A 15,485-nucleotide genomic window follows, 5' to 3' on the forward strand; every position below is an offset into this window, starting at 1 on the left:
GGATACCACAAGATAGTGAGTGCTACTGTGGTTTTAAGTAACAAACAACTGTTGGATTATGAGAGAAAGTGTGTGTGAGAGCACACAACAAGCATCAGTGGGCACAGAAGACTTCCTGGAGGAAGTGATGTGCAGAATTTGGGCGGGAGGGAAGATGATTTCTTGTTAAGAAACTAGATGAGATATATACTGTTTTTTGTTTGTTTGTTTGTTTGTTTTTGAGACAGAGTGTCCCTCTTGTTGCCCAGGCTGGAGTGCAATGGTGTGATCTCGGCTTACTGCAACCTCTGCCTCCTGGGTTCAAGCGATTTATCTCTAGAGTAGCTGGGATTACAGGCGCACACCACCACGCCTAGCTAATTTTTGTATTTTTAGTAGAGAAAGGGTTTCACCATGTTGGTCAGGCTGGTCTCGAACTCCTGACCTCAGGTGATCCACCTGCTTTGGCCTCCCAAAGTGCTGGGATTACAGGTGTGAGCCACCGCACTTGGCCGAGATATATACTTTTGATTAGATCTGTCTAGGTGAGAAAGAGGGCATTTATGTTGTTCAGGATAGTAGAAAGGTTGGAAAGACTTGCCTAGATTCATAGAATCATAGAATTTTGGACCTAAAATGATTCTAAAACAATTAGCTAGGACACCAGTTCTCAATTGTGGATGCACGTTATAATTACCCATGGAGCTTTTCAAAATTCCAGTGCTGGGTTTTACCCTAGAGACTGATTTAAGTGATCTGGGTGAGGCCTGGGTGTCTGGAGGTTTAAAAACTCCCCAGGTGATTCTAATGTACATCCTTAGCTTGAGGACCACTGATTTAGTCCAACTCCCCAGTTTTATGAGAAAAGGACCACCTTCAAATTTGTTCACGCACAGATGGTAAGAGCTGCCAGGACACCCAGTGAGCCCCAGCTCTGTTCACCACTCTCGGTTGTTTGTCTTTGACAATGTATTGTGTAGTACTCTGGAGACCACACCAGAGAATTGGATTTTTGCCATAAAGGTCATGGGAAGCCACTGAGGGTTTTTGTGCAGGAAAATGGCACGTTAAAAACAAATGGTCCTGCAACTTCTAGAAAGACATCAGAATTGAAAGGAATAAATGCACCCTAACAACCCAGGGGACTGATGCTATCCAAGTAAATACTCCTCTGAAATTTAAGTTTTCATGTTTATATTTTGAATTAAAAACTAATATTGTGATAATTTCTATGTCATGGCATTCAAATAAGGAGAACTGTGCTCCTCTAACTTGTGGTTGTCTAGAAAGAAGTTTCTTCTGGCCGATTAGTTCTGTTGTTTACATTTTTCTTTGATTTTATCCTTTACAACTATCTAAGTGTTTTATGTTTCATTTCTTTTTATCTTTTCTGCCCTTTCCCTCTTCTCCAATCAAGGACATTTGTTAATTGCCCACAATATGCTCATGCATATTTATATGTCTACACCTACCTCTCCCGTTATTGTCCCCAGGGCAGTATTGTCCAATAGAGATATAATTTGAGCCACATACGTAAAATTTTAGAAACAGATTAAATTAATATTAATAATCTATTTTATTTAACCCAATATATCCAAAATTGTATAGTTTCAACATATAGCCATTATAAAAATACAAATGAGATATTTTATATTCTCTTTTTCATCCTATGTCTTTGAAACCTGCTGTGTATTTTATGGTTACAGCACATATCAATTGAGATGCTAGATTTTCAAAATTCAAAAACATGACACGATAAGGTTGGGTTTCAGGAAACATGTATTCTGCTTCAATTTTTAAATTTAAATGGATTAAAATTACATAAATGTAAAATGCAGTTCCTCAGTTGTACTTAACACATTTCAAGTGCTCACTAGCCACATGTAGTGAACAGCACAGGTCTAGGGTTTTACATGGTGGTTTCTCATTCTGCAGCTTGATAGGATCCTAGGCTCATTTTAATGAGTTTGATTGCTCTACCCTTATTGAAGAATCTGTTTTCCTTAGGAGTCTTAAAGGAGACAGGATCTGAAAAAGTTGATCATAAAAACAATTTAAGGTTCTCTAGGGGCCGGTGCAGTGGCTCACGCCTGTAATTCCAGCATTTTGGGAGGCTGAGGCTGGTAGATCACTTGAGGTCAGGAATTGAAGACCAGCCTGGCCAACATGGTGAAACCTCATCTCTACCAAAAATACAAAAAAAATAACCAGGTGTGGTGGCGCACGCCTGTAATCCCAGGGAGGCTAAGATACAAGAGTCTCTCGAACCCAGGATGCGGAGGTTGCAGTGAGCTGAGATCCCACCACTGTACTCCAGCCTGGGCGACAGAGCAAGACTCTGTCTAAAACAAACAAACAAACAAACAACAAAAAAGAAAAACAAGAAACAATTTAAGATTCTCTGAACAAAGATTCAAAATTTAGTACAAGAAGGTGGGCAGAGTTGTAAGCAGTTTAGGAAGGAAAATGGGGAGGAGGGAAAAAGACAGGTTTTGGTGCCCATTCCTAGTCAAACACCATTGGAAAATTTAAAAATTATATAGAAAATCAAGCAGCCAGGGCCAAGCACGGTGGTTCACACCTATAATCCCAGCACTTTGGGAGGCTGAGGCTGGCGGATCACGAGGTCAAGAGATCAAGACCATCCTGGCCAACATGGCGAAATCCTGTCTCTACTGAACATACAAAAATTAGCCAGGCGTGGTGGTGCGTGTCTGTAGTCCCAGCTACTTGGGAAGCTGAGGCAAGAGAATTGCTTGAACTCGGGAGGTGGAGGCTGCAGTGAGCCGAGATTGTGCCATTGCACTCCAGCCTGGGTGACAGAGTAAGGCTCCATCTCAAAAACAGAAAAGAAAAGAAAAAAGAAAAAGAAAAGCAAGCAGCCGAGAGAGAGAGAAAAAAAAAGTACAATATTCAGAATAATGAGAGAAAAAAGGAACAAATTAAAAAGTGGATTTGGGCCAGGTGCAGTGGCTCATACCTGTCATCCCAGCACTTTGGAAGGCCGAAGCAGGTGGATCAATTGAGGTCAGGAGTTTGGGACCAGCGTAGCCAACATGGTGAAACCCCATCTCTATTAAAAATACAAAAATTAGGCCAGGCGCGGTGGCTCAAGCCTGTAATCCCAGCACTTTGGGAGGCCGAGACGGGCGGATCACAAGGTCAGGAGATCGAGACCATCCTGGCTAACACGGTGAAACCCCGTCTCTACTAAAAAATACAAAAAACTAGCCCGGCGAGGTGGCGGGCACCTGTAGTCCCGGCTGCTCGGGAGGCTGAGGCAGGAGAATGGCGTGAACCCAGGAGGCGGAGATTGCAGTGAGCTGAGATCTGGCCACTGCACTCTAGCCTGGGCGACAGAGCGAGACTCCGTCTCAAAAAAAAAAAAAAAAAAAAAAAATTAGCCATTGTGGTGGCTCGCGCCTGTTGTCCCAGCTACGTGGAAGACTGAGAGGTGGAAGTTGCAGTGGGCCATGATCACACCACTGCACTCCAGCCTGGGCAACAGAGTGAGATTCTGTCTCCAAAAAAAAAGAAGAAAAAAAAAAAGTGGATTTGTCTGTTCTCAGAAGAAAAAAAGGAGTATCACTTACACAAAAATCGTTTACATAAAGTGCTAATAATGTATTCTTATAGATCTTTTCCCCCTAAAAATTTAGTATGCTATACAAATGACTATTTGATTGCATAAGCAACTTTGACACCGCCGCTCACTCCCCAACTGAAAATGTCCTAATATTGAAAGGTAGGGATAAATAAGTGCAAATAACTTATTTTTCTTTCACCAACTCCCTTCTTACTAATTGTTACTTCTCACATAGCTACTGTGTGCATAATCTATAGTGGGTTTGTACAGACTAGACGCAATTTAAGGCAGGTTAAGATCTTAAATCGTCTGATAATACTTAGCCTTCAATTAGTTGTGTAAACAAGGGCATAAATAGTGTCAACAGCAGTGGGCAGAGCAGCCCTGTGCTGACAGGAATCTACAGGCTTGAGCCCAGATAGCGCCTGAGTAGCCTCAGACAGCTGTGGGAACAGCAGAGCCCAAAGCTCCTTGTACTAATCTAGATGCCTGTGCCCAGCAGAGGGGTGAAAAGACAGAACAGACCTGTGGGAGGTGCTCTGGCCTTTTCTTCCAGAGCAGTTGCTTCCTCTGTTCTTCTGATAACCCTACTGTTTCTGATCATGTTGCGAACTTCTTTTTCCACTGACAAAATCTCAAAGATGGATGATGGCAAATTCTAACTCAGTTCCTGCTTGCTAACGCTTAGAAGAATATGCTATCGTCCCACTTTTTTTGGTAGGTGGAGGTGAAGTTTCCTGATCATAAGAACTCGGGCCCTCCAGACATGAGTTCTAAAGGTTCCATTTTGTTGGCTCAGGATCAAAGAAAATCCTGACAGTGATAGTGATAATGTGCAACTTAAAAGTCATCAGACAATTATTAAGCACCTATTATGTGGTACAGCAGAAAAAGCATTAAAAATTCAACAAGTACTAAGAGTGTACCTACTATGTGTTCAGAACTGTGCTAGGCTCTGATGTAGTAACAATAACCATAAAAATAATAATAACTAAGAATTTTAGGTGCTTATATGGTGCTAGGAACTGTACCAAGCAATTTAGTTATTTTTATTATTCCCATTTTTCACAGGAGACTGAGGCACAAAGGGGTTAAATAACTTGCCTATGTAAACATACTAGAATATGGATTTCCCATTTCACCTAAAGGTGAGATGACTTTCCAAAGGTCACACAGCAGTCAGAAGTGGAGCCAGGCAATCTAGCCCCATGACCCCACAGTGGAGCTTTAAGTAGGTTAATGTAAATGAACATAATGATATCTACTTTCAGAACTTTATAAATTTGCTAAATAATGCATATACTATGTCTAGCACGGTGCTTGGTAAACGTTATCATTATTAGGAATTCATTAATCCAAGTGCATAATCACTCAGTATGCACTGGTACAGCCACCCCAGTTGTTAAAGTATTAAAATGTTTCCATGTCAGTTGATAGAACCTCTGCCCTAGGCCCATGAGTAGCCCCCTTACTGGCCATGCAGCCCCTCTTGCAGGAGCCCTCCAAACCCCTAGCATTGTAAGGGCCTCCAGGACCCTGTTCTGATGGTTAGTGCCTGTGCTGCACCCGTTGTTATGTATTTTCACCATATCCTGGCTACAAATATGAGTTGGGCTCCTGCCTTCAATGAAGGCATAGTCTAGGAAGGGCACTGGGCATGACAGAAGAAAGTGATGAGGGCAATGATGAAGGAGTATGCTGAGTACAGTGGTGGACGATGGAAAAGCTCAGCTCAGGCGGCTCAGAAAGGCTTCATGGAAGGCAAGAGGCTGGCGCTAGCAATAACCTGTCTAGGTGGGTGAGTGAGAGCATCCCAGATCATCACTAAAGTTCTTTTGTCTCTCAGTTTCTTCATTCTTTTTTTTTTCTTTTTTGTTTTTTTTTTGAGACGGAGTCTTGCTGTGTCGCCCAATGACGACAGGCTGGAGTGCAATGACATGATCTTGGCTCACTGCAACCTCTGCTGCTGAGTTTAAGCAATTCCCCTGCCTCAGCCTCCCGAGTAGCTGGGACTACAGGCATGTGCCACCATGCCTGGCTAATTTTTTTGTATTTTTAGTAGAGATGGGGTTTCACCATGCTGGCCAGGCTGGTCTTGAACTCCTAACCTCGTGATCTGCCCGCACTGGCCTCCCAAAGTGCTGGGATTACAGGCGTGAGCCACCACACCCTGCCAGTTTCTTCATTCTTGTTTCCTCCACCTAGTTCAGGTCTTCACAACCGTTTGCCTAAATTTCCACAAGAGCTTTATATGTGCTCTTCAATGCACCAACTGTTCTAGAATCTGTTCTGTAGTTCCCTTACTGAACAATCTTTAGTAAGGTCCCTCTGGTCCTGTCTCCTCATCAAGGCACCCACAACCCACTAACTATCACGCAGCCTCGACCTCTGCTTCCAGCCTTTCCCACTTGCTTTTGGGCATGCCCCCAGCACAACTGCAAAATAAGATGTTCCCTACACTGGACTCTGTTGCTCCTGCTGCTTGGAACTTGTGGATCCTACCTCAGAGGTTTTCAGCACCCTCTTCAGATACAACTTCTTTGGTGAAACTTTCCTCCATCTATGTTTCTTTCTTCTCCCAGCCTCTTCTCCCACCCCAAGGTAGTATGTGGGGTAGTGTGTTCTGAGAACTAGCCTACATTGACAGCTTATTGTATGCCAGGTGCTGTTCTATGAGCTTTGCATGTGCTACCTTGTTCCATCCTCACAAAAGCTCTAAGAGGTAGGCATTATTATTATTATATTTATTTTTATCTTTTTTTATTCTACTTTTTGAGACAGAATCTCACTCTGTTGCCCAGGCTGGAGTACAATGGCGTGATCTCAGCTCACTGCATCCTCTGTCTCCTGGGTTCAAGCCATTCTCCTGCCTCAGCCTCCCAGGTAGCTGGGATTACAGGTACCCACCACCATGCGAGGCTAATTACTGTATTTTTTTTTTTAGTAGAGACAGGGTTTCACCATATTGGCCAGGCTGGTCTTGAACTCCTGACTTCAAGTGATCCACCTGCCTTGGCCTTCCAAAGTGCTAGGATTACAGGCGTGAGTCACCACGCCCAGCTGATTATTTTGTAATAAAAAAGAGGGCAGCACAGAGAAGTGAAATAACTTTCCAGAGGCCATGCAGCAAGTGAACGGAGAAGCTGGGATTCCAAGCCAGGAAGCCAGCCTCCACAGCCTGTGCTCTTAGCCATTGCTTTATAGTGACTAACAACTTGCAAAGAAAAAGACAAGGGAAAAATTCTTGCATTATTACTTAATATATGCTACTTGGTTTCGTAATTATTTGTGTCATTATTTTATCTCTTTCTCTGCATGGGCTGAAAATTCCTAGAGGGGAGGAACTGGGTCTCAGAGCCTGCAGTCTCAGTTACCATCAGTTGTGGGCACAGGTAATGCTACTGAGCCATCACATCCTCTGGAGATTGTGAACTGGTCATGATCAAGCCCACCCTTCACTGGTATTTTTCCTAAATAAATTCATTGCTTGGTCAATCCCTGGGGCAGGATCAGGCCCAGGGTTCCACATGGACTCCAAGAAAGCAGTGCTTAGTTTTCTCATTCAGATTGTGGCTGAGAAGTTGTCATTTATCGTCTGTACAATAAAGCAGATGTGTATGTGACTTCCCCTTTTCAGAGGTGGAGACACTGAAGCGGCCTGAGGTTATTTACCCAGAGTCCTCAGGCAGGTCTGTGGTGGAGCTTCGGTGGAACTAACTGGAAGTGACTCCATGTTTCCAGTCCAGGACCCTGGGCAACCCTGTGGTAATTGTGCCCTGATATACTTATAAGGACCAGTAGATGGACTAAGTTGTTGACTGACCAGAAAATTCTGGAACTCCCTAGCGCTATATTTTTACCTTGACACAAAATGAAATTATGACATCATCATGGGAACACAGGACTTCTTTTTATTTTCAGAACTTGCTCGATTTTTCCAAGGGTTGACTGGTTAGTCTTGTAATGGAAAAATGGAAATGGAAAAAAAAATCATTGTGGAGAACCTGTAACATCTTCCATTTAACCTATTTGATAACTGGGTTTGTTCTAGAATCTAGAGAACAAAGTGAAAGATGCCAGCTTTAGAGGACAACCAGTAACTTTGTATCTAGACACAATTTCTTGATAAGAAGCCAAAAACCTAGCCAAAACCTTTTAGAATCCCCCTTTTCTTTGGCGTTAGAACTGACAGCTGCTAAGAGTATGTGACTCTAGCGGGGAAAGCGGCTTATCCAAAAATAATGACTGCCAAATACTTTGCAGTAATACTATTTGTTATCCAGGGGTGTCCTCCGCCGCGTATAGCCACCATCTCTATTTTTGCCAGGGTTGAGGGGTGTCGCTTACAGGTGTGGCGGGCCTGGAAATGGTGGCGTGGCCGGTTAGGGCGGAGTTGATCAGGAAAGGATCAGGACTTTATGGCAGAACAGAGTCCAACACCGTGCTCGGAAGAAAGTTCGAATATTTTGTTCGCTTTGGTTCCGGCAAGCCATCGTACAAGCCAGAATCTGTAACTCCAAACAGTAGCGCCCTCGAGCACGGTCCCCAACACTCACTCCCCATCGGCCTGGTCTGCGCCCGCAATCCGTCGCCCCCTTTAAGAGCTTGCTCCGCGGGACTAACGTTCGAACGGGCCTTGGCGCCCCTCCTCGGGCTCCGATTGGCCGTGCGCGGCGCACGAGGGCGCGCCGGCCAGCCCCGGAACGGTTGGCGGCCCTTCGTGATTGGCTGTCGAGGAGTCTATATAAGGCGCGGGGCGGCCGGGCTGCCCTGTTTAGCTACCGGACCCGAAACGGGGCAGTTGTCTGGTGTGGACAGGTCGGCGGGGCAGTGCGCGCGCGTCACCGCAGTCGTTTCTCTTCGGAGTCTTAGGTGATCAAGGGTGTGCCCAGGGGGCGGACTTGTTTGCGCCTCCCGTTCCCTCCCAGTTTCCGAACGTAACACCCCGGCGCCGACGGCCCTGTGCAGGGGAGGCAGGATGGAGTTCAAGCTGGAGGCTCACCGAATCGTCAGCATCTCCCTGGGCAAGATCTACAACTCGCGGGTCCAGCGCGGCGGCATCAAGCTGCATAAGAACCTCCTGGTCTCGCTGGTGCTGCGCAGCGCCCGCCAGGTCTACCTGAGCGACCCGTGCCCCGGCCTCTACCTGGCCGGTCCCGCTGGGATCCCGGCGCCGCCACCGCAGCAGCAGCCCGGAGAGCCGGCGGCCGGGCCACCCGCCGGCTGGGGAGAGCCGCCCCCGCCCGCCGCCCGTGCCTCTTGGCCGGAGACCGAGCCGCAGCCGGAGCGCCCTTCCGTCTCACACGCGCCGCGGGTAGGGGACGAGGTGCCAGTGACGACGGTGACCGGAGTCGGGGACGTTCTTCAGGGTGGAGAGGCGGACGCGACGGAAGCTGCCTGGAGCCGCGTGGAGCGGCCGCGCCAGGCGGCGGCCAGAGAAGCCGAGGGTCCCGCCGGAGGCTGGGGCGTCTTCCCCGAGGGATCGCTTGCCGCGCGCCGCCCCTGCTTCTGCCCCCTAGGCGGGGAGGACCCGCCGGGTACACCGGCCACGACCCCCCGCACTGCCTGCTGCTGCGCACCGCGACCAGCCGAGGACGAGCCCCCCGCGCCGCCCGCGGTGTGCCCCAGGAAGCGCGGCGCGGCGGGGGTGGGCGGCGGCCCAGCGGGCTGCCCGGCGCCCGGCTCGACCCCGCTCAAGAAGCCCCGCCGGAACTTAGAGCAGCCGCCGAGTGGAGGAGAGGACGACGACGCGGAGGAGATGGAGACCGGGAACGTGGCTAACCTCATCAGCATCTTCGGTTCCAGTTTCTCGGGACTCCTACGGAAAAGCCCCGGGGGCGGCAGGGAGGAAGAGGAGGGAGAGGAGAGCGGTCCGGAAGCCGCCGAGCCCGGGCAGATCTGCTGCGATAAGCCGGTGCTGAGAGACATGAACCCCTGGAGCACAGCCATCGTGGCCTTCTGAGCCCTTGGCCCCCGTGCGGGGAGGAGGTTGAGCAGCGGGCGTCCTCGAAGTGAGGGCCGGGCCCTTCCCGGCTGCGAGGACGCCCAGAGACCGCGGGCGCTAAGCGCGTTGGGCAGACTGGTTGCCGCTGGGCATCGCAAACTGCCCCCGGGCGCATCTGGCTTATCTGGAGACCTGGGAGCTTGAGGCTCATTGGAAGAGGACGATCTTTAACTTTCTGTGTTTGTGTATGTCTGTGTATGTAAGTTTGTCTTGTGGCATTAAGACTATTTTGTTCTGGAATGCACCACTCCTTCCCCAGGGCTTAAGAGTTGGGGGGCAGACAGGGACTTTCCTCTGCCGGCTGCGTGGAGAAGGAAGCGGCTAAAAGGTTTGGGCCGGGGAGTTCCCCATTCGTTCTCCGGGGAGGGAGGGACTTTACACCCACCCCTCACCGGAAAGCTAGACCCGCTTCAGGGCCAGGAGTGGCGTTTCCGCACAGGATTTCCTAAGACGAGAGGGATTTAGCCAGCAGCACAGACTTGGATTCCTTCTGCCCCTCCCCACCTTTCTCTCCCAATGAAGAAACGTTTATATCCTGTGATTACCCTAGGAAAGGGGCATATTAACCGTCCTTTGCTTCCCCGCAGGGGAGAAAAAGCTTGAACTTCACAGAAGAGTTCAAGCTTGGAAATAATGGAGTTTATAGAGAAAAAGATATATTTTTAAAAGCTCTAGGTCAGAACTACTACACAGTGCTTTTAAAAAGTGTTTAATGAAAGTTTACAGACAGAAGCCCGAAGTGGAAAGACCTTATGGTTTTGTAGATATGGTGACTCCAGTCTTTGTTATATAAAGGTTGGGGGAGCTGATAAGGTTTTGTACAGTATTTTCTCCTTCGTTGTATTGATTTTTGTATAAAAATGTAACTTCTACGTGTCTAACACGTATTAAATATTTTGAAGCAACGTAACTGCCTGCTTGTCTGCAATAACCTGCCTGGGTTGGGAGGGAAGTGGGAGGAGGGAAACCAGGGCCTGGGCTAGAAAATTGAAGGTGTGGTTCTTAATATCAGTCATTCGCAGACTGAGAACATTGTTTACTGACTCCACTAAGTATCAAGAGAGACACGTTTAATTTTTCCTCCTAGATCAGAGGAATGCTATTAGATAACTAATATCAGCGACCTGCCACGTTCTTGAAACCTGCCACTACAACTGTCTTTTCTAAGGTCAGTTTAGACCAATTTGTCACCCAGTATGTGGGTGTATATTATTAAGTAATTTAACCATCAGCTTTTGAAGCCCTGCTTATCCGCAAAAATGTTTTTCAGCAAAACTTTGTTTCCTGTTAAGCTATTAATATGGGTCATCTTTTAGCTTTGTAATTGGAAAAAAAAATGTTTAGATAGTAGTTTACCTTAAAAACCCATTCGAACTGACATAGGAAGATGAAAGACTGACTTGTCCAAATTGTCAGGTCCACCTCTGCATTACAGTGGATGTCAGGATGTAAATTTTCAATTTTTCTCTTATATCTAGAAAGTAAATGTATTGGTGAGAGGGAAATTGCTTGCATCAAACCAGATAAGGAAGGAGGGCTGGGCAAATTTAATTTTCATTTAGCAAAACTTCCTGATTTGTTTTGTTACTCAAATGGTGACATCAGTGTTTGGTCATGGTAGACACTTAGATGATGATAGCCAAAACATCCATCGATTTTACTAAAATCACTGCCATTAAGAGCTGTTTGTCTCTTCATGTTCAGTGTTTGAAAGGTATTCAATAATCTATTTCAGAAGCAAATCAATTAGGGAATGGTGTTTAAAATACGGTACAGTTGCCAGGACTTTAAAAGGTGGTGCCGGTTTCTAACAACTTATGAGTATATAGGGTGTTTAAAAGATGGGAGAGATTGAAGAAAAAGACAAAGGTTTAAAGGTCATAGCCTTCCAGCGGAAGAGGCATATGAATGGTGTCTTGGCCTTAACTGCCAATTATATGAACTTCTGTTTTAGCTGAATAGACCAGTGCCTCATGCCTTGATATTTCAGCAAATCTATTAGTGGTTCCTTAAGCATAGGGAACTTTCTACTTTACGCTCCGTCGCCATTATAATGTATTTATAGAACTAAACATTCTCAAATTAGGGTCTTGTTAAATTGACTTTTTCTTTCAGACAGTAGCTACTTAAATTCTGTTACAGCTACAAAAGATCCATCAAGTGCTGACTGCTTAAACTGAAGAAGGTGTTCAGGGCCTTAATTCTGCAAACATTTATGGTTGCTAGAAAGTATGATGCTTGAACAGCGATCTCAGTGTATTTTATGTTTGAAAGGAGGTAACATTTGGTGTGTTTAAGAGAGCTCATGTGTTTGGATGAGACAAAAGTCGATCCTTGGTTTCACATTAAGATGAACCTGGGTCCATGTGTCTGCGTAAAGAATGTAAATTGGCATACTTGATAGGAGGATAAAGCTTTGTAGGAATTAGAGAAGATCATTCTCTTTTTTGTTGCAGAAGCAGTATAGTGTAGTAGTTAGAGCATGGACCCTGGAGCCAGGCTGCGTGGCGTCTTTATTTATTTATTATAAAAAGTAAATAAAAAGTGAGCTATGTTGGCCGGGTTTGTCTTGAACTCCTGCCCTCAAGCAATCCTCCTGCCTCAGCCTCCCGAAGTGCTGGGATTACAGGCATGAGCCACCAGAACCTGGCCTGCTTGGGTTTTTCTGTCTTGGCTCTGCCACTTAGCTGTGGGACCTTGGACAAGTTACTTCATCTCTCTGTGCCTCAGGTTTTTCCAGTGTAAAATTGGGATAATTGGATCTATCTCATAGGGTTGTGAAAATTAATGAGTTAATGCTCTTAGAAGAGTACCTCATGTAATAAGCACTCAACTGTTAATTATTATTAATGTAGAAGTTAATTCTGTGTATAAATCAGATACACCGTGGTCAAAGATTTGTGTGTATTTGTAAGAAAGTGGTCCTATCTGTGAATGCTGGGTTCTTTTATTCCTCTTTTTCTCTGGACACCCGGCAGTCAGGAAGCTTTGTTCTACCAACATAGTTTTGTTGCTGTGAATGTCTCACACCAACCGGGTGATTTTTCCAATTGTATCAAACAACTCTTTTCAGGGAGGAGTAAGCTGGAGTGAAAACAGGCAAGGAGCAAAGTTCTTGTTGACATACAGATGCTTTCTGTGGATGAGTCAAGAAAAACGTAGCCCATAAAGTTATTTTTAGCTTGAATTACTTGGGCATGGAATGTTTAAACCATACTTATTGATAGGTCCTGGACAAGAGCCTTCGCAATGCCAACCTAGGGCTACCACACAACCAAATCAGATGCAGTGTGACTAGAAACAATGCCATGGTTTTATAGTACCTAACCACTTCTTGACCACTCTGGGAGGGACCTAGTCTCTTGATCAAATTAACCTTAGCTCTGGGGTGTAAAAAAACCCTTCTGACTGCTGCGTAAAAGCCAGATGTTTAAAGTGCTTTCCAACAAGTACTCCAAGAAGATCACATTAATAGGGAATAAAGGTCGGGCGCGGTGGCTCACACCTGTAATTCCAGCACTTTGGGAGGCCGAGGCGGGTGGATCACCTGAGGTCAGGAGTTCGAAACCAGCCTGGCCAATATGGTGAAACCCCATCTCTACTAAAAATATAAAAATTAGCTGGGTGTGGTGGTGGGAAAAAAGGGCATAAAGGGATAAATGTTAGTAATGTACTTCTTTTTTTTTGAGATGGAGTCTCGCTGTGTCACCCAGGCTAGAGTGCAGTGGTGCGATCTTGGCTCACTGCCTCCCTGGTTCAAGCGATTCTTCTGCTTCAGCCTCCTGAATAGCTGGGATTACAGGCGCCCGTCACCATACCTGGCTAACTTTTGCCTTTGTAGTAGAGATGGGGTTTCACCATGTTGACCAGGCTGGTCTCAAACTCCTGACCTCAGGTGATCCACCTGCCTTGGCCTCCCAAAGTGCTGGGATTACAGGCGTGAGCCACCGCCCCGGCCCAGTATGTACTTCTCAACCATGTCATTTTAACCCTGTCTTCCCTTTCAGAAACCATCATTTGTTCTTGGCGACAGGAACTAATGATGGAAAGCCTGAATTGCTCCTCCAAAATGACTGGGTTTTCTTTATGGCACCAAATAACCTTTCCATTCCTTCTACTCATCACTGATTGGATTTGGGAGTGTGAAGTGAGAGGAAATGGGTCATTTGACAACTTTGGTGGAAAGCTTCTCAGAATAAAGATGTAGGAAATATTGGGAATGAAATTAATAATTATAAAACTGTTCCATCTTATCACTGGGTTAGTCTGAGTTTCTCTTACTGCAACTTACTAGGCACGATAACCTAGCCTCAGATCTTGTGTGATGGGGTCGACAGGCTAATCCCACTGTGATATGGCGTTTGATGGACATTTATTTCCTTGTACTTTTTTTTTTTTAAAAAAGTAGAGTTAGTTCAGTTCACTGAATAACCAAAGGATTTCTGATCTCTTGCCCTAAATATTTTATTCTTGTCCTGTTTGTGAATTTTTTATTCTTCTAGACTTCCTTTTATCCCAGCAGTCCCTGAAAACAGACAGGAATGAAAAGAAACGCTGATCCAACCTTTCCGTGACTATGAAAGAGGCCATTACTATGAGGTGCAGTGCTCCGGTGGGGAGGGAGGCCTGCTTCCCAGGATTCCTGGCACTCTTTCCAGTAATGAGCAGTTTGTCTCTCAGCCTTTGAACCATTGTTCAAATTTAAAATTCGACCCAGTGGAAAGCCTTGGGAGGAAAAACATAGAAGGAGAGTTGATGTTAGGAGTCACTGTGATCTTAACACATGCCCTTGGAGTTTTTCAGTAATAATTCTTAAGGGTATGATAGAGAACAAATGTGGAAGAGCAGAAAGTGTGAAAAGATACGCACATCTAGCTGAATGCCTCCTTCCTGATTCAAATACAGTTTTTCCCAATGCCTGCTACCACTGCTCCCTCCCCCAGTAGGAATGGGGGTTGTAAAATAAAATCTCTCTCTAGCAGTTGCTCTCCCCCAGAGGAATACAGCCCAAAGCGTCTTTGCTGGACTACAGCCTGGGGTTTATCTCAGACCTCTGGAATCCTTCAGGCAGGGAAGGAGAAACCTCCAGGGACTGCATTCCCGAAAGGGCCTCTTCTCTCTCCTCTCCAGACCAGCAGGAACCTCTACTACCGCATGCTGCCCACTTATGGGCAGGTGAGATAGAGTATTGGTTTTCAGCTTTTGTAAGCTGCAGGAAGAAGGGCTGGTACTCAGCACTGCCACTGAGCATCTCTAGTAGGTGATTCTTTTAGGGGACTGGCATAGAGCTGACCTGGTGTATTATATTAGTTGGTTTTCAAACCGCTATAAAGAAATACCCGAGACTGGGTAATTGATAAAGAAAAGAGGTTTAATTGGCTCACAGTTCTGCATGTCTGGGGAAGCCTCGGGAAACTTAACAATCATGGCAGAAGGGGAAGCGGGTACGTGTGAGCACAGTAAAAACTACCATTTATAAAACTCATGGGAACAGCATGGGGGAAACCACCCCATAATCCAATCACTTATTTGGGTGGTGACATAGAGGCAAACCATATCATCTGGGATATTTGTGGTAAATCTACTTTTTATGTAATAAAGTTTTCTGGGACCCGGTCACAAGAAGCCTCTAGGCCTGTGTGATAAGCCATATCCCTAACTTACAGGATGGTGAGACAGCTGCCCCCTTTCCATCCATTAGCACCAACGCAGCCCTGGTCCCAGCCCTCTGCTTTTTCCCTATGGAATGGGGCCTCCGCAAGGTTGCCCCAGCCCAATCATTCCACCAGATGCCAAGACAAGGCTCCTTTCAGTTTTCCTAGAATTCAGGGATGTGCGGAAAGCCATGTGTTCCCACCTGCTTGTTCTTCAACCCCTTCCACCTCTCAAGTCTTGGGGCAGAGCAGCTGTTGGAAA

The 15,485-nt window shown here is 46.0% G+C and overlaps 1 protein-coding gene across 1 annotated transcript; it reads left to right on the forward strand.

The window, feature by feature from the left end:
- Positions 1–8,145: 8,145 nt before the first annotated feature.
- IER5 (immediate early response 5) lies at positions 8,146–10,479 on the forward strand. Its single transcript, XM_010375637.2, has one exon. The coding sequence runs from the start codon at positions 8,544–8,546 to the stop codon at positions 9,525–9,527; it is 984 nt and encodes a 327-aa protein (XP_010373939.1). The 5' UTR covers positions 8,146–8,543; the 3' UTR covers positions 9,528–10,479.
- The last annotated feature ends 5,006 nt before the right edge of the window (positions 10,480–15,485 follow it).

The sequence above is a fragment of the Rhinopithecus roxellana genome, chromosome 8 (genome assembly GCF_007565055.1).
Source record: "Rhinopithecus roxellana isolate Shanxi Qingling chromosome 8, ASM756505v1, whole genome shotgun sequence".
Classification (NCBI taxonomy): Eukaryota; Metazoa; Chordata; class Mammalia; order Primates; family Cercopithecidae; genus Rhinopithecus; species Rhinopithecus roxellana.